The sequence below is a fragment of the Centroberyx affinis genome, unplaced genomic scaffold (assembly GCF_046629955.1).
Source record: "Centroberyx affinis isolate AG114_WGS23_722 - 3 ecotype Tasmania unplaced genomic scaffold, CSIRO-AGI_Caff_v1 ptg000939l_1, whole genome shotgun sequence".
Taxonomy (NCBI): Eukaryota; Metazoa; Chordata; class Actinopteri; order Beryciformes; family Berycidae; genus Centroberyx; species Centroberyx affinis.
In genome coordinates, this window is record NW_027279514.1 from 41,915 (window position 1) to 66,540 (window position 24,626).

The window sequence follows — 24,626 nt, forward strand, 5'->3', positions numbered from 1 at the left end:
TGCCCGACCAGAAGACGGTTGTACAATCTCGGTCACATTGACCGACGTCGTACGCAAATGTAAATATAGCAAAGAAACTGTGTTATGCGTCATTAGCATGTACTCGGATAAGTTTGGGCGTCTTATGCTAGGCCTTTGCAGCCGTAAACCGACCAGTGTGGTCCGGAGTCCTGCCGGCCGGAGCGCGTTCAGCTGGACTTCAGTGTGTAAACAGCGGACACTGTGGCTGCAGAGGAGCGCCTGTCTGGAGGTCCGGCAACATGTCCTTCCCTGTCAAATCAGGTACATGATGGAGGGGTCAGGGTTGTAGACATCTAGTGCCAGGCAGTATCACTTGTTTTGCTGCGTCTGCTCTTGTCACAGGTTGCACACCAGCTGCCATAGGTCTAGTTTAGTAGGTGTGCTTGTACTAGCTTCAGATGTGTTGCTGTCGTGAGTGTCATTTTGGTATGGAAAGGTATCGCCCTTACCGTACCTAAATGACTCCATATTTAATGCTTGTGGTTTTTAGCATTATGATAGCAAAAAGGGTCAGAAATCTATTACCAAGTCTGCTAAAAAATTCACATCAGTTGAGCACTCAGGACCAATGTTCCTCGAAGCTCATAGTTTATTTACCTATGTCTAATAACTTATCACATTATGCAAATATCATGTCAGTCATCAGTCATTGCTCCCAGATAATTAGTGAATATAAGCAGGACTGGAAGATTTTGTGGCAAATTATATTAGATGCAGGGACTTTGCCATAAAGTTGTGTGTTTGACTTGACACCCTTGATTGTAATGCTTTCATATTCGTCCAAATCCTTCAATGCATGTGCATTTGGGCCAGGTTCAAAATTGCAAAACCTGGAGAATGAGTGGGTGAAGACAAAGCTTACAAAACTGTAGGCCCTGTAGGCTCTAGTTTGTTCCCTATGTTTAAATGCCATGTTTAGGCCAACATAGTGTCTGTTTGTCATCAGCAGTGCTCGCTCAGCCTCCCAAACCACAGTGGACCCCGATGAGGTGAAGAGGTTCCAGTCACTGGCCAGCAAGTGGTGGGATGAACGGGGAGAATTTGCTGCTCTCCACTCCATGAATGACCTAAGGGTGCCTTTCATACGGTGTGTGTATGTGTGTTTGTAGGGAATACACATTACCATATTCATCATATCTTTTGTATTAGATATTAGATTATTATTTATTTGTATAAAATTGCCTAAAATGCCCATTTTATTTAAGCCAGTCACTGTCAACATGTGATCGACTGGCTGTGGCCTCGACTGATGGAGTCAAGACACGCCTAGAAGGAGATCAAACCTCGTAGTATTTGAGGGCAAGAACACGCAGAGGAACTGGCGAAGGAGTAGAAATTGAAAGTGACAGTATTGCTCTACACATCAGCCAATTTCCAGCCAATAGCGTTTCTACCGTCCAGCTCTACATATATACAATGTTTTGGGGGCTGGCTGGGGCTATTTTGATTGATAAGATCTGCTGTTGGGCCCTGCATGTTAATCATTACATTATCCATCCATCCAGAGAAGCCATCGCTGCTCTCCCCCTCCCCCTCTGTTGTCCTGGAGATGATGATGATGATGAGTCTGTATGGTGACAGTGTGACAGATCTGCTTTCAGTGTTTGAGTCCGGCTGATTTCCCTGATATGGCTTTGCCCTCAGGCTGTGTTTAAATGAGACACAGCAGCAGCGCTGTGGCTGTTGCTGCTTTATCATATTTTGTTAGAAGTACTATTTCTTTACCATCTAAAGCCTCATTTTAAAGGATAATACTGGCCATGAGGAATGTTCAGCACATTTTCTAGAGTGTCCTCTCTCTCTTACGCAATTAGTTGAGGGAGTTAGTAGATGTCCTTTTATTTTATTAGTTTTTTAGTGTCCTTTTACCTGTATTTTCTAGATTTTGACAGATCTCGTAACAGGCAATAAACAAGCCTTTTGTTATCATAACTGACTGATTTGTGCATGTTGAAGAATTAAACTTCAACAAGTACAAGCGCAATTAAATTTTGACATGCTTACTTAGCACCTTATTCTAATCCATGTCATAGGAACTACTTTCAGGTGGAAAAAAAATAAAAAATTAGTGATTGGTGAGAATTTCTGCTCTCTGAGGCGCGATCGATGTAAACAAAACAGTATAAGCAAAAATTGTGTTGACAGTTTTTGATGAAACTAGCTTTTTAATTTTTGGCAGAAGCTGATATGGTTCTGATGATACAGCTATGCTGCTACAGTGTTTTGCCCAATCTGATACACACCTACCCGTTCATCCAATGAAGGCTTTCTGAATGTGCACAATAATTCAAAAATGTTCCAAAAAAGAAAGGTTCAGGAATGTACTTAGGTGGTAACTAGTTTTCATTCACACAATAATTTTTTGTTTTGTTTTTTGAAGCTTTATTAGGCGAAGCCTAGCAAACCTCTTGTAGACGCACACATCTCCTCCATGAATTATTTTAATACGCTTAGTTTGCCATCTCAGAAATTTTGGTTCGGAGCTTAGTGAAAGCAAATGGTGTCTATTAAAACTACTATAAAAAACAACTATGGAGAACTATATGAGAACAAGCAAAAGCAAGGGATAGGCCAATAAAGGTGCATGTCAACACCTATGCTCCCCTCCCTCACTCCTAGCACCAATGTTGTGGCATCCCAACTGGGCTTTAATGAGGGCGATGCATACACAGATCTTGGCCTGTTCTTGCTTCATGCCTGAGGCGGACAGCCGTCAGACAGCATGGGAGAGAGGGAAGGAAGGAAGGCAGGAGGTAGGGGTGGAGGTGGGGAGATGAGCAAAAGGAGTAAGAGAGAATTTGCAGCTGTAATTTAGCCAGAGGATAATTTGTGGTTTGTTGGCTGGCTGACAGTATAGCTCAGGGCGATACGGGCGTGGTTGTGACAGCGAAAGGTCAGGGGAGACATGGAGATTCTCTGGGGCACTGACATCCCCGAACCTCCTTATCTTAAGGAGCATTACAGCCTGTGGAGGCTTAATTATACACACACCTCTGCATCTGTCTCAAGACTGTGTCCATAATGCGACGGGACTATGTGGAAGTGTGTGTGTGTGTGTGGTAGTAGTGGTGGGGTCTTTTAATTTGAAATTTGACCTATTACTCATCCACCTGTTCAGGGATAATCTGTTGAACATGCACAGACGGCGTCAGCCGGGGAAACCACTTGCAGGACTCAAGATACTGGACGTCGGCTGTGGAGGTGGCCTGCTCACAGAGGTAATACTGTGTGTGTGTGTAGGCTGTAGTGAGTAGGTTACAGACCTAGTGTGAATTAGAAGGACGTGCAGACAGATGATGCACACCAAAATACACAGCCTCCCCCTTTTCCCACACACTGTCCACCAAGACCCAATTGTTTGAATTGCCACCTTTCAAATCAGATTGAGCCTTTCCTTCCCAGATAGCAGTCTGGTAGAATAAGATTCTGCTTGCAGTGCGCTGTTACGCTAGTCCTTTCACATGCGTACCAGTGGCTAAGAATATACAAAAATGTCACCCCAATTCTCGTTCTCTCTTGATTTGACTGGTCGCGGTTTGGTGGAGGGGACAGTCGGTCGTTTACAGTTGTTTATCTGTTTGTTAGTTTTGATAGCTGGCCAACGAGGACAGAGCTCTTGTCTTGGCCTTCATTTGAACTGAAGACATACCAGCAGCGTTGTGTGATCCGGGCAGACAAAATCAGGTCCTATATTTATATGGCTCTGTCACACAGGCTGTCATATGCAGACATAGACACACACACACAAACGCACACAGTGTCTGTTGAGATTTCAGCTGTGTGAGTGTGTCTCGGAGCGTCCCGTCGTTCCATCCCATCCCATCAAAAGGGATCAGCTGTGGGAGGATGGAGATAGGCTCCTGGGCGAGCAAGCACAGCACAGCACAGCTCTCCACACACACACACACACACACACACGTGCGCCTGTGTGTTCACCTGTTTGTCCAGCAGGGGACACTGAATTTCACAAACCAACCACTTCAATGATTGTTTCCAGGTTACCAGGTTATTCTCTCAACCATAGTCTCATTTGTTTATGGTAATTAAACCAAGGTATCATAATTAATTTGACAGTGATATATTGATATTTAAAAATGCTACACGGAACACCTTTATGGTACAAAAAATTTCTCCATCACCACCTCTCTCCCTCCTTCGCCAGCCTCTGGGCCGCCTGGGAGCTGATGTGTTGGGTATTGATCCCGTGGCCGACAGCATTGGCACGGCACGGCTGCATTCATCCTGCGACCCGGACCTTTGTGAGCGGGTCCGCTACCGGGCCTGCACCCTGGAGGAGCTCTCAGCAGAAGGGGAGGGAGGCGAGGAGGGGGCGGGCCGGTTCGATGCCATCGTGGCGTCCGAGGTGGTGGAACATCTGGCCGACCTGGAAACCTTCGCCTTCTGCTGCAACCATGTGCTCAAGGTGCGTCCTGTGATAGTGTTATATACAGTATGTGTGTGTGTATCTGAGCGTATGCTAATGTGCATATGGCCATTTGCTTGTGTTTTTGATGTTTGCGTCTGTACTGCTAAATGGGAACGGGTTAGCATGTGTCTTTATGTGAGTAATGTGTATATATGGCTTGTGTTGAAGCTTTGCGTGCTTTAGTGAAAGCTGTACATCTAAACTGTAGCCAGATGACCATAATCTCCTGGGTCAGTGGGCTGAAGCACAAATGAGTTGAGAGGAAAAATAAAACAAAGCCTCCTAATCTCCACTTAATACCATTTGGTTAAGGCAAGACCAGACTTTCTCTCTCTCTATCTCTCTTTCTGGCCCAAATCTCTTAACCACTTATGCTCTTATGCCAGACAACCTTCAAAAAATGTAGCTAACTTCAGGGCATCTTTGCAGGGATGCTTTTATATGAAATCTTGTATTGTTGTTCAGTGTGTGGCAGATGAACTGCATAAAAGCCTCTCTCTCACTCTCCTATTTCTCTTCTCTCTTTCTTTTCCTTTCTGTTTTGCCTCCTGTTGAAATTGTTAATCTTGACCGAGGTTGAACCCTGCTGTTTGGCAGTAGTCAGACTTCCGGTCTTGTGTGCTGGACTCTGTCCACTGAAGGCACTAAATCCACTCTATAAATACCTCTGTGACTCAGAATGCACCTTGCAGCAGTGTATTGTCAATAAAATACACTTTCTGAAACAATATTATCAAGGAAATAAACACTGTGCACTTTTCAAACTTTCCAAGCTAAAACTGTCCTTGTTGTCTGTGTGCAGCCAGACGGCTCGCTCTTCATCACCACCATTAATAAAACCAACCTGTCGTACGCGCTGGGCATCGTTGCAGCCGAGCAGCTGCTGCGTATCGTTCCCAGCGGGACTCACGACTGGGAAAAGTTCATCAGTCCTGTGGATCTGGAGCGCCTCCTAGAGTCCAGTAAGTCCTCCTTCACCCTGCGTACACTTCCCCTTCACTCACTCATAGACCTCTCCAAGCTGTTTTTACCCTACTCAATTAAAGAAAACATATACCATCATACTACTGTTGCTGTTTTTATTGTTTTAGTCTAATATGCCTCCATGGTGACATCTGAGGAGACTATAGATCAGTTTTTGTATAGATCAGTTTTTGTATAGATCAGTTTTTTTGTTGGTCCATGTGTCACGCTTGATACCTCAGGCACCACTGAACAGATTTTGACAGAACTTGGGGGAATGAGGCATCTTACCACCACATTCTGCCATTTTCAGAATTACACTGATTGGCCCAAGGGGGGCGCCACACTTAAAGCTCAAAACAAGGGGCATATTTGTTGCATATTGTCCCAGAGAGGGACAGCATCATTTGTGGGGGGACTGTTGCCCTCTTTAAAATTGTCTTTGTTCCCCTAAATTTGAAGTATTACTGTTAAAGGAGAGTCTCCACTTGGAGAGGATAAAGTTGAATTGAAGTGATATTTCATTTCAAATTAACTGCACATACCTCTAGCTTGTGACTGATCAGCCACTAAAATTAACTCTGTCTCATGTTACACTCATGCCTTCTCCTCTCTCTCTAACCCCCCTCCTCCCAGATGGTTTCTCGGTGCAGTCTGTCCGGGGAATGATGTACAACCCGGTGTCGGGAAGCTGGAGCTGGACCGACAGCACCGCCATCAACTACGCCCTCCACGCTGTCAAACTGAGAGAGGAACCCCAGCCGGACCGGGCCGAGGCCGAGGCCGACAGCCCAGACCCGGAGTACCAAGCCCACGCTGCAGCCGCACACAACTGACCCAGACCGCTGGGGAATCAGTAGGAAAATAAATTTAAAAAAAAAGATCGGATGTGTAGTGTCCCAGCTTCCCAGAGGCCCGCTGTGATGCAGCAGAGACTGGTGTTACAGGAGGAAAGGGAAGGGACTCAACAGCCTCACCAAAGAGTCAGAGGTGGAGAGGAAGGGAAGATGTAGCATAGTTGCCAAGTTAATCTGAGTATGATGAGATTTCATGAAGTTGGTTTTCAGTCAGGTTGGGATGATGCTTTACTATGGAGATGGCAGATTGTTGCAAGCTGTTTCATAAGCTGTGCAAGGTTGAGGGTGGGCACCCATACATCCTCTAAATACAGTATGTAATTCAGTGCTGTTGTGGTGCAGCTGTATTATCCCACAGTTTCAGAGTTTTTAATGCTCACTGTTCTGAGCAAGGGAGTATCTCTAAAAAGATATTAAAAATACATGTATTTTCTGTGGCATCAAATGTGAAATTGTTCTTCTGTCGTTTTTTAATCTGTTGTACTGAATCAGCATGCCATTTTTAGGCTGTATCTTGCCATAAGTCATATCTTCTATTGAATTATCCTCTCAGGGGTAAGATTTCCTAAGATTGGCTAGTATCAATGTAAAAAATCCGTTTTCATTAGGACATGGCAGCTTACACCGAATTTGATTTCAGTGTGGTTTTGGCTGCACACTGGAGAGCATTTTTGATGCTAAAGCCTTTAGAAGTTGTGGCCGCACACTAGAGGGGGAACATCCTCTGACACTGGGATTATAATTGGTCTCACGTGGAACTATTACATAATCCAAATCAAGCCCATGGCAGAGAATAAGTCATGCTTGAGCAATGTTCTTAAAAAGACCAATAGCCAGATTTTGAGAGCTGTGCAAAGCCTTGCTTTAGTGTTTGATTAGAATTGTTGTATATATATTAAATCAACATACATGTGATATTTAGCCAAGTAAAAATAGTGCATGCTTATTACACCAACGCCATCGCTGTTCAGTTCATATAAATAGTCAATAACAACAAACATCTCAGGCTCGGATGCGCGCTCACTAAGTCGCAGGAGCGCGCACGTAACTTGCAATATCCATGGCTGCCGCGAAGACTTTGATGCACAATTGTAAACCCGTTGCAAACAGCAGTACCACTGAAACTGGTGCGTGGATTGTACGATAATTGGAATACAATGCAATGTTTAGCTCGTGCTGTCCTGCTTCTAGACGACTGATCCGGACGGATTGAGCGCGTCTGCTTTTTATTAAAGGGAGCCGAGGGTTATTTGGCATCTGAGGGGGACCGACGGTGATGTATCCGACCTCATAGGATCTTTCTTCTTTTCTCAATCAAAGTTGACTATATCCATCTTTAGGCATGCTCGAAGAAACCGAGAACGAAAGAGGATCCGGTGGATTTCATCGTCAAGATGAATGTCTTCTTACACTTCCGAAGTTGTTCCAGAGTGAGTATAGGCTTACAGCCCGTGGTTGTGCCTACCTGTAGGCCTATTGATTTACCGTGCCTATATTAAGTTGCTGGTCCATTCAGTGATGAATTATTTATGTAGGCTACTGCCTGTGGTCAATGAACTGCCTTGAACGAATCAAGCTCAGCCGACAAATGGACAGATTTAACGGATGATTAGGCTACTTTTTAGGTTTTCTCTTCTAGCCTCCATAGCTAAACTATCATCGCACCCCTTACAAAGAACTAGAGTAATACCATAGCATAATACATTTTAGAAGGATACTATAAAATATCACAGCAAAACCTTACAACCTGCAACTACTATACATCAAAGGATTATGAAAAATCCTATAGTGATATACCATAGGAAATAAAGTATAATAAAGTCACTATAAACTCATTACGGAGTACCACAGACACACTATAAGTCCCTAGGAATATTATAGGAATATTAGGCTATAGTGATTTTTCTTCAGATTATTGAAGCCTATAGCCTCCGTTGGTATGATAAAGACTGTAATCACAATTCAGCACATTTCTTGCAGGCCCATATAGGCAATTTGTTTATCAGCTCTGTTGTTAGAGTTACTGGTTTCACTGGGATGCATGGACTCATCAGGGCGGGGTAACATCACTCTTCCCCATTGGAACGGACAAAAGGCCAGCTGCGTCAAGCTGCCAGAGTTGGCGAGAACAAGACCGGATATGTGGCGATACTGCCTTCAAAATAAAGTCTACAATTTGTCACTTTAGGGAAAACATAGGCTAAGCGGGCATGTATACACTATTCTGCTTTTTCCCTCACTACATTTTCTACATTAAAGGCAATACGGCCTAATAATAATAAATAGGAAGAAGAAACGTAAACTTATAGAGCACCGAGTAGTGCAGAATTAGCCTGGTGCCAAAAAATGCTGCACAAGATAAATAAAAATTAAGCAATAAATATAAATGTAAAACATTAACACAGGCTACATGACCAAACAATTCACTACTACAACAGCCAGAATGAAACAGAATAAAGTAGTGGTAGAGAAGTTAAAAGCAGTTGATATCAGTTGATGCGCTGTGTTCAAAATGGAAGTATTGTAAGAAATGGCTGTAGTTGTTACTGATTTGTGCTACTTTCCGTGTGACAGGTGGACAGTAGTAGCTAGTCACTATCGAAACAAACCCACTTTCCTTAACACAGGACAAAGCAGCTGAAGCTGAAGCAGTATGAATACAGCAAACACGCCCTAAGTATTGGGATGTACAGAACAACGAAAACTAAAGTTATCAGATTAAGAACTTAACATAAAATAGTATGTTCCTCATTAAGGGCTTTATTGTGAAAATCTGGACCGGAAGTCTTCTTGTACGCTGACTCGCTTGACACTGATCTCCAAAACCTGCGGAGGAAAGATAGCTGGGTGCGGGGCATCATCCTGGAGTTGGGGAGACGAGGATGTGTAGCCTCCTCCTTACGTCTGTCTGGAAAATAAACACAACGTCGCCATGCCGTAGAACCACCGCCGGGGCATTTTGATGAAGCCGAAAGGGGGCTGCAGGAGGGAGGAAGCGGGGGGGCTCTAACGGAGGGAGGGAGGATGTACTGGGGTGCTGGCTTCGCCTCTTCCCGGCCGTGTGTGGTTGAGCTCGGGCGGAATCACAGCCTGCCCCTCGGGCTGTGCGGCGCCGACCAGCACCAGTCTTTGTATGGCTATATCATCGCCTTCCCTTTGCAGGACTACGGCGGGATCATGTCGGCTCTGGGCTCGGACTCCTGGTGGAAGAAGACCCTCTACATCACCGGGGGGGCCCTGCTGGCCGCTGCAGCCTACCTACTGCATGAGCTGCTCGCTATCAGGTAGGTAATGTAGACTCGAGCCTGTGTGGTTCTGTGGGTCTGCTTCATCACCAGCATTATCATCTGTTGGGTTTTGTATTCACACAGCTGCGGGTTGGATGGCAAATCAAACCCACGCCGACAGTCAGTGATTGATTCGTGTCATTGGGATGGGCTGTCATAAAACTATTTACTAATCCATAGGCCTGTAGGGTTTAATTTCTATGTAGATCTCGCGATTGTTGATGAGGTTTCGGCCCAATATTTTCATCTTTCCAAGGACACGAGACTAGGTGGAAAAAAAAAACACTGAATCACGCGTCTGCCCGCGTGTGCCAGGTCCCGTGGTGCCTCCGCCGGCACCTGAGTGGAAATAAATGAAGCGCTACTGTGGCGCTGCGGCTTCAGAGCGACCTTTACTGAACCGCCGTGAGACAGACAGCTGCTGCCTGTGTTTGCATTAAAAAAAAAAAAAACAAACGCCTACATTTCCAGCTATACCTTCTAATGCAAGCGGATGAATCGGGATGAGATTTGATTAATCTTTGATGCAAAAATGATTAGATCGGGGCTATTAGTGCGGTGAATGCGTGCTCATCAGTTGAGGGTTATTTTGGGTTAGGCCAGTACCAGAGTAAGTACATCCTGTAACAGTGGCCTGCTAGTTTCTGCTTTCACTCCCCCTTCCCCCTCCCTCTCTCCCCCCTCCCTCTCTATGATAATCTGTGTAACCTTGCATTTCGTGCGGAAACATTGCTGAATCACGTGTAGGCTACTGAGGCTGGACCTGCAGCCCGCCAGCATCATCTGTTAGCGCCATGTGATGTGTTGGCAGCAGTCATGCCACAGTAGGCAGTCTTTAGGCTCTGTGTCCTTCCATGACAGATAATTCACGTTTCATAGAGCTCTTTGTACCTTAGGCACACCTACAGGGGGATTTCAGAAGGCTTTTGCAAGAACATTATATATTATAGGACAGTTTCAGCACCATAATGCAGTGAACAGCAACATACAGAGACATTTCCTAACAGTTTCAGCCAAGACAGTGGATAGAGACATTATAGGATGGTTTTAGCACCATGTTATAGTGAACAGCTGCATACAGAGACATTGCGGGACATTTCAGCACCATAGTACAGTGGACAGCGACACTAGGAGGAGCGTGATACATTACAGTTGTAGTTGTTGTTCTTGAGGCACTTCCTTAAAAAACTCAGCACCAAAATGTAAGATCTGAATAAGCTCAGTGATATGTAGTGGTACATAAAAAGATTTTAGTGATCATCATAAGGCAAACAACCACCACTATATATACGAATCAATAACACTTCCAGAAAAGCATGCTTTTTTTACTGTAAAAGACCCACTTTTCATATAATTTACATCATACTACTTACAGTGTATACTACTATGCATTTAGGCCATAAAGGTTTCTGTCAGCCTAAAAAAAAGATGGGTAAACTGAGTTTAGGTGGGTTTATCCTCCACTGCATCCCTGTCCAAAAGCCTCTGCAAAGTCCAGCATAGAGGATACATTTCATCAATTCATTCAATATGATGTCAACCTAAACATGCTATAGCTTTACGATGAGGGCTACCCACTTGGCCATTTTGTCTTTCATGGGATATATTATTCATAAAATGATCTTAGATAAGGCGTAGGGTAAGTATGGGTTTGCCATCCCCCTGTACAGTTATGTTAAATTATTCAAACTTAAAGATATGTGTCAGTTTTGGTCACCGCCGGAGAGATGCTCAAAGATTGCAAACCAGCCACAAAACCTGACCTTTCTTCCTGCCTGCAAAAAAGGAAGCTGGGGCGAGTCAATAAAACTCTTTTCACCACTTCCTATGTGCTGCACGAATACCAGCTTATGCCCTCATACATTAGGATCAGGGTCCCACAGGTTTGACATGACATGAAATCCTATTCTATTAAGCTGACATACAAGTTCTAGTTAGGCCATGGTTAAGTGTTATGGAAATGAAAATAAACCTGGGCATAAGTGAAGTTTCCACAATTTTATTGTGGCCACTAGATCGGATTGACAATGTAAATCAAATTTAGATTTTTAAAAACTGTCGTCTCTTTTGTATATGCCTCTTCTGATATCTTTTTAAAGTACCATCTTATCTCATCTCATCCTGTAGTGTGTTCGCTTAAAGCTGGAGCAGTGTGACTACGTGTTTTGTCAGTTTTTCTGATTTAAACAGAGGCACTTAATGCCCACTCAGCTCAGTGGGCATCATGAGACAGAGGAGCAGTATCAACAAAATCCTCCGCAAATGCTCAATTCAAATAGTTAGATAGCGCCAATCAAGAAAAAACCAACCTCATCGTGATTGTTGGTTCTAAAAGGTTTCTCCCCAATTGTTTTACTTCAAAACACAAATTCACACTAAAAACGGTTAAACATTGTTAAAAAAACAGCTATTGGCAATGTACTTAACATAATGTATTTTTCTTATTTCCATGGGTAACGGCACAGGACTAAGTGTCCTAGGATTAGGTACACATGTAGGTCTCTGTGCAAAATGATTGTTTGAGAGTTAATGAAGTGAAGCCCGCTGAGGCGCTGAGAATATGTAGGTGTGTATGAGTGTAGGGAGCGTTTGAAAAACAGAGCTCAGGGAGGCAGAGACCGTCCTTGCTGTGTCATCATGCTATAATAAGCCACAGGTGAGAGCCTCTCCTCCCAGGAAGGTTTCTAAGAGCCTCAAACTGAAACAGAGGACAGAGTTAGAGTTAGGCAGCTGGGTTGGAGGACAGCAGCAGACTCTATGTGGAAGCAGAGTAGTGTTTGGTATTTATCTCACTACACCGGCTGACCTAGAAAACAGGTAATAGTGCTGGTCCGTCCAAGGTAGACTTCTGGCAATTTTACCTGTTTATTGAAGGATGATACTGGTGTTTTTTTTTAGGTTTGTGCCAGTTGTCTTGGTTGCCCCACTCCTTTCCATTATTCCTGGTGTCTGCACACAGTCAGCGTAGTCGGGATATCAGGGTTTGTTTTCCTTACAAGAAGCCATTTGCTGCCATTAATTCCTCATACAGTTAAAAAACAACATCCACAGACTTGATAATTGCCTGAAGTAGATAATCCATCACAGTAAACACAAAGCCTTAATTTGGTTTTGTCAAAGTTTTCTGTTTTATTGTTATTTAATTGTTATTTGTTGTTATTTAATTAGTTGGGTGTTTTCATATCAACGCTGTCGTTCCGCTCTGCTTACTGTCAATCACCTGACACCCACAGGAAGAAATGGAAGTCTCCGCCAGAAAATAATCCTTCACAAACACGTCACCTTACAAACTTTGTTGTCACATGCATGTCTTTTTATTTAGGGAGCTGTTGTTAGCCAGGACAGCAGTTAATTTTAAGATAGGTTTGACACTGGAAATTTTGTATATTCAAAACAACAAAAAATGAGTAAATGTTGAAAAACCTAATCACATACAGTATTTGCAAAATGATCGAGGAAAACTAGACAGAAGTAAATGAGGTAAAGCTCTAAATGACACTGGTGTTCTCCTTTAAGGATTTTGTTGTCTGTGTGTGTGTGTGTGTGTGTGTTTTAGGAAAGAGCAGGAGTTGGACTCTAAAGATGCCATCATCCTCCACCAGTTCTCCAGGCCAAAGAATGGCGTACCCAGCCTCTCACCCTTCTGCCTCAAAATAGAGACTTACCTGCGCATGGTGGACCTGCCCTACCAGGTGAAACTCAATGGACTCTGCTTCAGTGTTTGTCATAGAGCTACAGGAGATCACTCTTAACAAGCTGTTCATTTATTTCATTTTATGTTTTTTTATTTTTATAAGAGAAAGCCATTGGCATGTTTACCTGCAGCAACAAACGCTCTTTTTGTCCTGAAAACATACCTAGAAGCCTACACCTTCTCCCATTGATCCGTCTCCCTCCCTCTGCAGAACTACTTTGATGGGAAGCTGTCGCCACAGGGCAAGATGCCCTGGATCGAGTACAACCACCAGCAGGTTTCAGGGTCGGAGTTCATCGTGGACTTCCTGGAGGAGAAGCTGGGCGTCAACCTCAACAAGAACCTCACCCCCGAGGAGAGAGCCGTGTCCCGCGCCGTCACCAAGATGGTGGAGGAACACCTCTACTGGTGAGTCTCTCATCTCACTGTCTTACTGTGCTTACAGTAACACCACACCTCTCATTTAGTCACTTAGAATACACAGTCTTGAAAGCATTGCATTAGTTTCTCTGGCAACCTATTAGGAACTCGGAGTATTCAGAGATTTCAGTGGGTTAAGACATTTCCTCTGTGATTTCATGGGAAGACGCATATCATGAACCCTTTGTGATTTTAGTGGCAAAATAGCATTTAGACATCCAGTGATCTCTAATGATTTAAACATCATTCATCATCATCATCATCAACATCTAATAATCTCAATGGCAAACCATATCATGAGCCTGCATTGCTTTTATTAAAAGAACAATGTATTATCTTAAAATGATTTTAACAGCTAAAAGAATTATGCTTCTAGTGATTTTGATTCTTAGATTTCTATTTTATATTAGTGTTACAAATCCTAGCACACCCTGCCTGTATGGGATTACAGGATTAATGATGCCAGTTCAAAACAAATTCACTTTGGGGTGACTTGGATTCTATTCTGTTCTATTCTATTCTATTCTATTCTATTCTATTCTATTCTATTCTATTCAGTACACGATTTTGACCAACTGTATTCTGAGCATCAGTATTCTGTCATCAGCCTTCCTCTGCTCTGGTGAGTCACTGCAGAAAGACACTGCTGCTAGGAAATCATTCAGCCTCCTGCTCCCAGAGCGACACAGGGTGTTTTCCATTACCTAAAAGCTCTATCCATCATCACCCCCCCCTCCACACACACACACACACACACACACACACACACACACACACACACACACACACACACCCTGATCTAACGCCGTTCAATCCAGCTGTATCAACATGATGTCGCCTATTCCCCTCTGTTGATTGATCTCTGGATAGCTTCAAGAGGCATTTTGAGTTAAACCATTGGATCTTCACATGTAAGGCTTTTAGGTTTTTTGATGTGAAAGAAAATGAAGGAGCAGCTGATGATGTGATATGTGTAACCTCTCTCTCTTCCTGGAGTGGTGGGAAATTGCGTAACTGGGAGACAGGCAGGTTTGTTTTCCGTGTGTGTAGTGAGCAGTGAATTTCATAACAATTCTGAAGTCATTCATGAAACCTGCCTCTCCCCTCCCTCTCTTTCCTTGGCCCACCTCCTTTCTCTGCCCCCCTTCACATCCTGCGCTATGTTTAGACCCTCATACAGGCCTATTGATTGAATAATTTATGTCAGGAAAGGGCAGTGTGGCGGCTTGTTGCTCTTTGTGTGGCCAGTTGCAGGCTCGCAGCAGCACTAAGGCAGGGTGAGATCATACACACAGCGTTTCAGACCCATCAATTTGCTTGATTGATATTGCCATAACAACGGTCGCAGGAAATTGCGGAGGTGGCAACCATGGCAACTGTGCCTTATGCCCATGTTCTACCATGTCTCTCTGCACTGAAATGATTAGTTTGCTAGAGATTATGGTCAACAGAGGAGAAATAGCCTTGCAAAGACCCTGAATAGGAATAAGTGGGTAAAGACAATGAATGAATGAATCAATCAATTAATGAATCAATCATTGAATTATACATGATGATAAAATCATGCTTACAGCACTTACATCCACTCAACATCTATCAAAAGCAGGACCGGGCTTGTCTAGTGGTGTGTTTACTTTACAAAGCACTTTACAAAGGATAAAAAAGTCATCAACAGCAAAAGTAATAGTCAGAAATATAAAAGCAAGGCAAGAGTCATAAAAGGGAGGTCAAAAAACAATAAAATGTCATTTGCATAAAAGCAAGTCTATGAGAGAAAAATGAAAATTAGTTTTAAGAAGTGATTTAAAAGATGATACTGATTTAAATTGTATTTACCCTCTCAAATGATATTTGCTTGTTGGCCTTTTTCTTAGACCTCAAAATCCCTTGACCTTTCTAGTGTTCACAAGATATTTTTTGACTGTATGAGATCCACTATTATTAGGCTAAGGTCTTTTAGTATTTGAGCTTTTTGTATATGAACAACTCTTTGCTAAACCTGTAAAGGACAGCAGATCCTCTGAGGACAGCAGATCATGTAACAGGACAGAAAGGAGTGTGTGGCCGCTGGACAGTCACCAGAGATGTAGGCCAGATGCTTTTATTCAATTTCCCTGCAGCGACCAGTCACACACAGTCACACAGCCGACTGTAGACTGGAGACAGAGGGTCTGGGCTCAGACAAGAGGTCCCACTCTCTCACAGTCATACAACACCCTGGGTTAGTTTGTACCGGCACAACTATCGCTTGGGGCTCCCGGGCTTTCAGCATGTTAAAGGGGAAGGCTAATAGGTTTTTCCGCTAATGAGGGTAATAATGTGGTGTGGAAAAATGCAACTGTACAGGAATATAACAGCATAATCTTGTTAGTGTCTGCACTCACCAGGAGCTGTATGACACAGGCTGGCTGCACAGAGACTACACACCGAATAGGGACACTTCCTCTTTTCATGAAGTCCACTGATGAGGTGAATCCAGGAAAAAGCCATTATCCCTTATTGAATCTATACCAATCACAGAGGAGGAGATAAACAGAAGCAGACAAGTTAAAGTATTATTAAGCTTTGAGACAATTGAGATGTGATTGGTGGAAAAGGGGCTGCAACTCCCTAATGTTACATAAACATCGAACAAAAAGTTCGGAAATTTGTGTTTGGTAGATTATTTCTCTGTTGTAACAATGCTTCTTGGCAATACATTTTATACCGTTGGAAAGCCTGTTTATCTCCCTTTTAAATGGTGCCCCATTTGTAAGGAACATGCATTTGCGGGATGAGCAGCACAGCTGAGTATGTGGGTTGCGCTCATGTAAAATTTGCCAAATCTTCTCTGCCAATGCCAAACAGCTTATTCTGCTGTTGCTATTGACTCTTGTTTTGAGCTTCCGGTACCCCCAGGTGCTGACAATCAGGTACCTGATTGGCACCTGATTGGCAGCACCTGTGAGCATGGGCCCTGCTACAGTGGTCAATTGGTGTCTGCTCCAAGAATCGGCATGCCACGTTTGTCTGATCTCGATAAGGCCTGTGCGATAGGGCAACTTCAAGCTGGTGTTCCACAAAAGCAAGTTGCGGCATTATTTGGAGTGAGCCATAGTACCATCTCCAAACTGAAGGCCAAGTTCCATGAAACGGGGGATGTCAGAGACAGACCGCGAAGTGGGCGTCCCAAGAAGACGACACCCCAAGAAGACCGGTTCCTCACCCTTTCAACACTTAGGAACCGTAGGCTGTCTTCTACAGATTTGCAGTCAAGGTTTGCAGGACGATATGGCACACGGCTCTCGGCCCAGACAATCCGGAACAGACCGCACGCAGCCGATCTCCGGGCTCATGGGGCTGCCAGGAGGCCTGCCATGACTGCCCTTCACCGTCAGGCCCGTTTGCGCTGGTGTCGGCAACACCTGCACTGGAACCTGAACATGTGGAGGAACGTTATGTTCAGCGATGAGTCCAAATTCTGCCTACGGAAGTTGGATCGTAGGACTGTGACTGTCTACTGCTATGAAACAGCTCTCTGATTGGCTCATTTGCCTTCTGAGCTCACTTTTTTCTAACCCAAGCAAGAGGGAATCTGCATTCTGCTATTTTCTCCCAAACCCTGAATTTGTCAATAAATGAACGGTTCAACAAAGGAAGCATGCAATGTAACAATGAGTGGAATTATTTTATTCATCCGGTTTTTAACCCAGCACCTTAATTGAATGTCTCGGATGGGCGCACAGTCACCTTGCCTCCTCTAACCTGTTCCTGCATGAGCAGCCGGCTCTCAGACCCTGAGCGTTTCCTCATGTATAACAACAACCTGACAGCTTGAAGGGTAAATATACGATGCTGGCTCCTGGCAGTGAGCTGAGAGCCGTATAGCTGATGAATGGTCAAGGAGACGCAGGAAGGAGGAAGCGGTGCTGTACTGTTATCGATCAGGCGCAGGCTAGCTGCCAATAGACATAAAGCTTGGTTGGTAATAGGGCAGTGGGGCTGTCTGTTATTTTTCTCACCACATCACTACACCATGGATCTGTTCAGAAGGCCTCATTCTTTTTTTCAGAATTGGAATTAGGTTCAATTCAGTATCCTTGAACTTTCTACTGTAGGTTTTACAGAGAAGCGCAGTTAAAATATCAAATGCAAACGCTTTACACGATTTACATTACAGGACAGAACATCACTAGCATTTTTATGTTTCTCCAACTTGATAGCATCTGGGTAGATGCTATAACGTCATGTGAACTTGGTCCCACTAGCCTGCTGCCTGTTGGCAGATGGTGAACGACCTCACTACCAGGACCATGGCTTAATGAAAGTGATAAACATATGTTTCATGTTTTCTCAAGAACAAGAGCCTACTGCCAGTTGGCAATGCTGTAACATACAGGAGATTTGTAGATTTTAGACAGCATGTGTGCAGAAACAATCCTCGCTGGTAACATCTGTGTATGTTTCAACATATAAATGTAAACATAATGTGGGTAGATGTACTATAATGTGTATGTATTGCATATGTTTGCAGGAAGACAGCATGATACCAGTAACTTAGTGAATATTCTGTGTGATAGACTACTGCCAATTAAATAAGGGATGGAACTTGTATTAGCCTGTTGGTGTGTAAATAGTATTTTTTGCCCTCATTAATATAAAATTGTTGGCAGCCAAATAGATCTGCTGAGCGAGGGATGTAAATCTTATGTTACATTTCTGGAGATGTGTGTGCAGAGCAACAACCTACTGCTGATGGATACCAGAACTTTAATGTTTTTCACAACAATAGCCTTCTGCAGCGTCTGTGGATGCATCCTGAATTGAGTGTGTGTAGTGTATATATCTTTATGAAAATGCAGTATATATTTAGAATAATAACCTTTATTCACATAACACTTTTCAGAACAAAGTCTTTACAAAGGAGTATCAATGCATACAAGCCAATCTGTAAAATTGAGTTTTAACAAGTAATTTAAGAGAAGATACAGATTTAGCAGCCTAAGCTGTTTTGGCAGGTTGATCCAGAGTGTAGCAGCCTTGATGGCAAAGAACTGATCACAGCTAGTTTTTAATCTAGACTTTGGAGCAGCCAATAGGAACCTCTTGTTCCACCACCATGGCAGATGGTATGCGGGGCATTGCAGTATGTTGTCATGGTGGCATCTGTCTATCTGTGTGTCTGTGTGTCTGTCTGTGTGTAGATGCATCCTTAACAGTAACAATAGATGATAGAAACTTCATACTTACACCACAGGATACCCCTATAGAGTAGATGATCTGGTTAAATTTAGTAGCACCTTGCTGCATAAATTTGCATATTAATAAGGAAAAACTGATTTCTTGAAGCTACTATAAATCCTTAATGCTTTTAGATACGGTGTTCATCTTAATCCTGTCCATGTGTTTTGTAAAGACAAGTATGTTGACATAGAAATATTTGGTAATGAATGCATTACTTAGCTTAATTGATGACATCATTAGCATAGCTGGTTATGTTCAATATGTCATGGTGATTATGGCGGGACATTAGGCAGCTCAAGTGCGTCTTGTTAAGCTAGACTCCTCGAGGACCTCAGGCTGTGATCCGGCTAATATGGCTAATAATTAAAAGCTCTGTAATATAGATTGATGCCAGCTGCATCCATGCCTTAAAAGTGACAATTCTGAAGCTAACAGGTAACCAGTGTAAAGATGCTGAATTGGTAGTGATGTGATGTCTGTTTGGTGTGTTCTCCAGGACGATAGCCTACTGCCAGTGGGTGGACAACCTGGAGGAAACCCAGAAGCTGCTGGCGATGAGCGGCCCGCTGAGCGACACGCTCAAGTGGCTGCTGAGCCACCTGAACGGCAGCATGGTGCGCAGGGAGATGTACGGCCACGGCATCGGACGCTTCTCCAAGGAGGAGGTGTACGCCCTGATGGAAAAGGACATGAGGACGCTGGCCACCCTGCTGGGTATGGAGGGGAGAGGGAGTGTGTGTGTGTGTGTGTGTGTGTGTGTGTGTGTGTGTGTGTGTGTGTGTGTGTGTGTGTGTGTGTGTGTGTGTGTGTGTGTGTGTGTGTGTGTGTGTGTGTGTGTGTGTGTGTGTGTGTGTGTGTGTGTGTGTGTGTGTGTGTGTGCAGATCTGAAGTGAAATTGCACAAGTGCTAGATGAGCTTTCTTGCCTTCTTTTCCAAACCTTTACCATTGCCAGAATTGGGTAGGCTACTGTTAAAAATGTATTCCATTACAGTTACTAGTTACCTCATCATAGTTCTGGATTGCTTTGCCACATTTGAGGTATAAAGTTACAGATCAGAAAAAGTGAAAAATTACAGGACAAAAGTTCAGAAAAATACAGACACAAATTTTTGTTGGTGCCACATTTTCTGAAGATGTAGATTTCTGCCTGCCACTATTTAAATGGCCTTGTGAGTTTCTGGCTTTCACTTTAAAGGTATTCTCAGAAGTAATCCTCTAATGTTTCACATCTGAAATCAGACTAGAATACATAAGAATACACATTTCTCCCTCCTCATACGCAAACAAAATATGTGGCCTTTCAGAATATGAGTAAATATATATAGCTAATTAAAAATGTGATATATTTATGTACTGTATACTGTATCATACTGTATACTGTATACTGGGAGGAGTATATGTTTTAAAATATCACTAAGTATATTCATGAGTAATGTGTCCTGGGATAAGTATCATGTGATTTCATGTCAAATGTATTTCTGTACCATGTAATACATGTAAAAGCATTTAGAATATATATGAAAGTATAAAATATTGACATACATTTCCTCCTATGGTGCAAATATTTATAATACACACACCAAAGATTTGTTTTTATATATGTCAGTACAAAACATGTGTGTGCGTGAATGAAAAGAGGGAAAGGTTTGGAAGTAAGGCACAGGGATAAAATATCTGAGTGAGACGTCAACAAGCAGTCAGATGCTGCAGAGAGAAATAATTTGCATCAATCTGTTTGTATCATTGTAATGGATGGCCGGTAGTTGTAAAATGGAAAGCTTCTCCCTGACAGAATGCATCAGTACTTTCTGTACCAACATCATCATTTCAGCAGATGGTTGCACCGTGTGCTGTTCCAGACCTAAGTGCCAAAAGAGTGAATGTAAAAAGTTTTAGTGCTGCCGAAAGTGCAGCTGTTCCAGCGCAAGAAGAAATTAGTTTGTGATGTATTATAATCTCTAAAGGGGCAAAGAAAGATTATTGATTTTAGTGTAAGTCATCTTTAAAGTCAGAAAAGAGTTTCATACCAATGATTTGTACTTGGCCTTACTTCAAAATTCTGTATCACCTATATCTGTATTACCTAGTAACCGCTGTTGTTCTCAGTTGTTTTGCTTGCCCACTGGATGGTTAAGTGTTTATAGCCGATACCATGATAGAATTGTTGGGGTTAACGTGTGACTTTGTATTGTGTTAAAAGTACTCATATTACTTGTTTGTGGTAACTAGTTTCAAGTTCGTTTTTTAATTCTTGTAATCTATTATTAGTTTTTGAAATTAGAATGTTGTTGCTTTTATTTTTCTTTCATATTGTTTCATTTTTGTTCAAGCAAATTAGTCCCAATAGTATTTAATGTGCAAGTGTAGACTGTGCAGGTGTTTTTTCTGATTTGAGAAAAAAAAGTGAAAATCCCATGGCATCTCATGCAGACAGCATGCTGCTAATAGAAAAAACACAATCTATGTAAATGAGATTGGTTTACTGTTTTAAAAGCAGAACAATAGTCTTGCGTTGCATTTTAAAACAATAATCAAGAACGCAGCAGCATTGTCTAGTTACTTGTCTAGTTACTTTTAAGTTAAGTAACAAAGTAAAGTAGCTCATTCCTTTTAAAAGTAACTCACTTATAGTTTTTTAACTGTCTGCTCTTTCCTATTCAAATAGAGGTCTAATGAGGAGAAAACATTTGGCCGGGTGAAGGAGGATGACGGGGGGTCCACTCTTATAAACACCATAAATGCAGTATTGCTGTTTCTCCTCTGTGTCCTCTAGGAGATAAGAAGTACTTCATGGGTACTAAGATATCAACATTAGATGCCACAGTGTTTGGGCATCTAGCCCAGGCCATGTGGACTCTGCCTGGCACACGACCAGAGCAGCTCATCAAAGGTCAGTGGATGTGTTCGCTATTCCTGCCTACATACACATCAGTTAAGTACAGCTGAATACTCTACTAGTGAACATGTAAACATCGCATATTTATCCTTTTTTGTTTTGTTTTATTTTAAGCTATAATATTCCCACCTACTTATGTAAGTATAATGAGTATTCATGTTTTCCCCAGCTGGCTTGCCATAGAAGTATTTGTCTGTTTCGCCCACTAGATGGCAACAATATACTGCTGCAATGGAGTGTTACTGACACAGGCTTTGATTCTTGGTTTCATCATGTCCTCCCAAGACACTGTTTAGAGCGGGGAACACTGGAGTCTCTTTTGTTCTCAGAAAGTGAGAAAAATGGAAATCAAAGAGTGAACATGAAATCGGAGCTTGTAATGTCAAAAATCAAGTTCATCATGCCCCTTCACTGTCATCAGGTTGATACTTCATTTTTGATGAAAGAACTCTTAGTAAAGGGAAAAGAACACATAAAACGTCTCAGAATGTATCCCCAGTGTGTCTTCTGCCTCCTCCTCAAACTCACAGTGTCAGTAACTAGTTTGAAAAGCCTTTTTTTCCTGTCGCTGTGCTGAATGATCTCATAACAACTGAAGTGCTCACTCATTGTAATGCCTCCAGCTGGTGTTACCTGTGTATAAACGAGCGCACAGTAAGCGTGAACCTGCTGTGTGTGTTGTTGTCGACAGGTGAGCTGATCAACCTGGCCATGTTCTGTGAGCGGATGCGGAGGCGGTTCTGGCCTGAGTGGTTCGTGGAGGTGGAGGATCTTTATTATGATGGAGACAGCGAGAGCAGCGCCGGCGGCTCGCCCACCGGCCTGCTGGACTTCGGCCTGTTCTCCAGGACTGACACTCTGGACGACAGCGACTCCAGCAGCCGCTCGGCCGCGCACACGCACTCCCCCGACTCGGACCACTCGCTCTTCGACTCGGACGTGGGTACGGGCTCCGATAACGACATTCAGCTTAAGGAGGAAACGATTCCGGACCTGGATGTTTGAAGTGAGAATGGCCGGGATCGGCCGACAGAGTCAGACTGACAGAAAGCTGAGCCAGTCAGCGCTTCAGGCTGCTGTTGGTTTTGCTTAACGAATATGGATGGGACACACTGGCTGTCCCACCGGTCAGGACAGCAGCTCTCACAGATGAAGAAACTATTCCAACTTCTCCATCCCATGACAGAATTCAATATCCTAATGATGTAACTGTGCGTAACTGTCTGATGGACAAACTGGGTATTTATATGCAGAGCATATGAACTGAACCTCATAACTCATACTGTACGGTTTGTCCCCTCCCTTACTGTCAGAACTGTCACTGTGGCAGCTTCTCTTTGCCTTATTTGTCTTGTCCTAAGAAACGGAAGCTGGTGTGAAATGTAGAGGGAAAGTAAACATCTTATAAAGGTAAAGGTATGGAGAAGACATCAGACATATTAAAACACTGAGTGTTGTAGATAAGACAGGTGGCGCTTCACTTGCTATGAAATGATGCAACTAATTACCACTCTACCTTGTGTCTTAACGCACAAACCCATTCCAATAGGTGGAAATTAATCATCTGGCTAAAAGGAACAGCCACTAAGTCTCAGCTGTCAATCATCCCTGTGTTAAACAGAAAGCAGAGTTGACATGGAGGGGCAGTCCATGCTCTAAGTTTACCGTTATATAATTTCTATAATGCCATGTAGGGAAGACCTGTAACATTTCCTCCAGTGACATCATCAGTCCATACAATTATCTAAATTCCTCTGAAAGGAATTCATCTCAGAAAGTGATGTATGGGTATGTCCACTATGCCACAACCCCATTAAAAATGAGATTCACCTGTAGGCCTATAGAAACGAAGTGGGAAAGAGAAGCAGACTTGTGCCTGTTTCAATTGCCAGGAATTAGTTATTACTCCTGTTTTACCCTGTTAAGTAATTATATGCTGGCAAAGCATTGTTGGTAAAGTTGCTGGGGCTTTTGGTCGTTAACTTCAACATCTTTTCAGTGGAGGTGAAGAGCTGCAATTATTGTATTTGACCACTAGGGGGTGTTAGCAGTCAGCCTGGTGTCTGCTCCAGTCTGTAGCATCAAGGTCATTCCCCTGTGAGGCCCTCAGCATGGACTGTGTGTGGATAGATTGATGCAGCCAATTATTTCTCCCTCAGTCTTAAACTCCAATGTTATGGCTCCCATTCAATGATTACCTGCTTTGTGCATCATTATGTGCAAAAATGTGTGTTTAGTATGTGCGTGTGTGTGTGTGTGTGTGTGTGTGTGTGTGTGTGTGTGTGTGTGTGTGCACATGCATGCTTGCATATGCAACATGTTTTGTGTTGAGGGTAGAATGAGTCTGAGCCAGTGACTGAGCTACAAACAAGCCTTAGTGCTCAGACTGAAGAAGCGGGTGAATGTGAATGCAGTTTGTTTTTACTCTGTTATAGTGAGTCTTAGTTCTAATATAATTTGATATCAGTGCCACTTTATTTTTCTGTCTAGATAAACTTATGTCAAAGGTATTTTTGTGTTGATCTTTGTTTCCTTATTGCTCTCAAAGAGAGACATTATTTTGCACTAGTGGAATTTTACTTTCACCTTATTTAACGGGATCGATCTACTATGAAGGTACTGAACAGGCCAAATGAATGGAAAATATAAAAATGTAAATCAGTAATGCAGGACGCTTATAATGAAGGTTGTGCTGTGGGGGTACCATACTATTTATTTTGGTTGTGTGTATGTGAATGTTACTGGGTGTGAATGTTTGTCTCCATCTGTCATCAAGAAACCATGTGATGAAGAAGTAAACAAGTCTTTACAGAGACACTTTGACAAAATACCAAACAA

General features: G+C 42.9%; 2 protein-coding genes across 3 annotated transcripts; both read left to right on the top strand.

Annotated features, from left to right (window-relative positions):
* Nucleotides 1-44: 44 nt before the first annotated feature.
* coq3 (coenzyme Q3 methyltransferase) lies at nt 45-6,701 on the top strand. Of its 2 annotated transcripts, none has more exons than XM_071521903.1 (6): nt 45-282; nt 968-1,108; nt 3,140-3,239; nt 4,184-4,444; nt 5,250-5,409; nt 6,047-6,701. In XM_071521903.1, the coding sequence occupies exons 1-6, from the start codon at nt 98-100 to the stop codon at nt 6,244-6,246; spliced, it is 1,047 nt and encodes a 348-aa protein (XP_071378004.1). In that variant the 5' UTR covers nt 45-97; the 3' UTR covers nt 6,247-6,701. The 2 variants fall into 2 exon arrangements, with proteins under 2 accessions (XP_071378004.1, XP_071378005.1); XM_071521904.1 differs by having other exon boundaries at nt 971-1,108.
* Nucleotides 6,702-9,291: 2,590 nt separating this feature from the next.
* Nucleotides 9,292-22,793, top strand: faxcb (failed axon connections homolog, metaxin like GST domain containing b). The gene is made up of 6 exons (XM_071521905.1): nt 9,292-9,551; nt 13,111-13,246; nt 13,460-13,656; nt 19,388-19,605; nt 21,666-21,782; nt 22,480-22,793. The coding sequence occupies exons 1-6, from the start codon at nt 9,292-9,294 to the stop codon at nt 22,791-22,793; spliced, it is 1,242 nt and encodes a 413-aa protein (XP_071378006.1).
* The last annotated feature ends 1,833 nt before the right edge of the window (nt 22,794-24,626 follow it).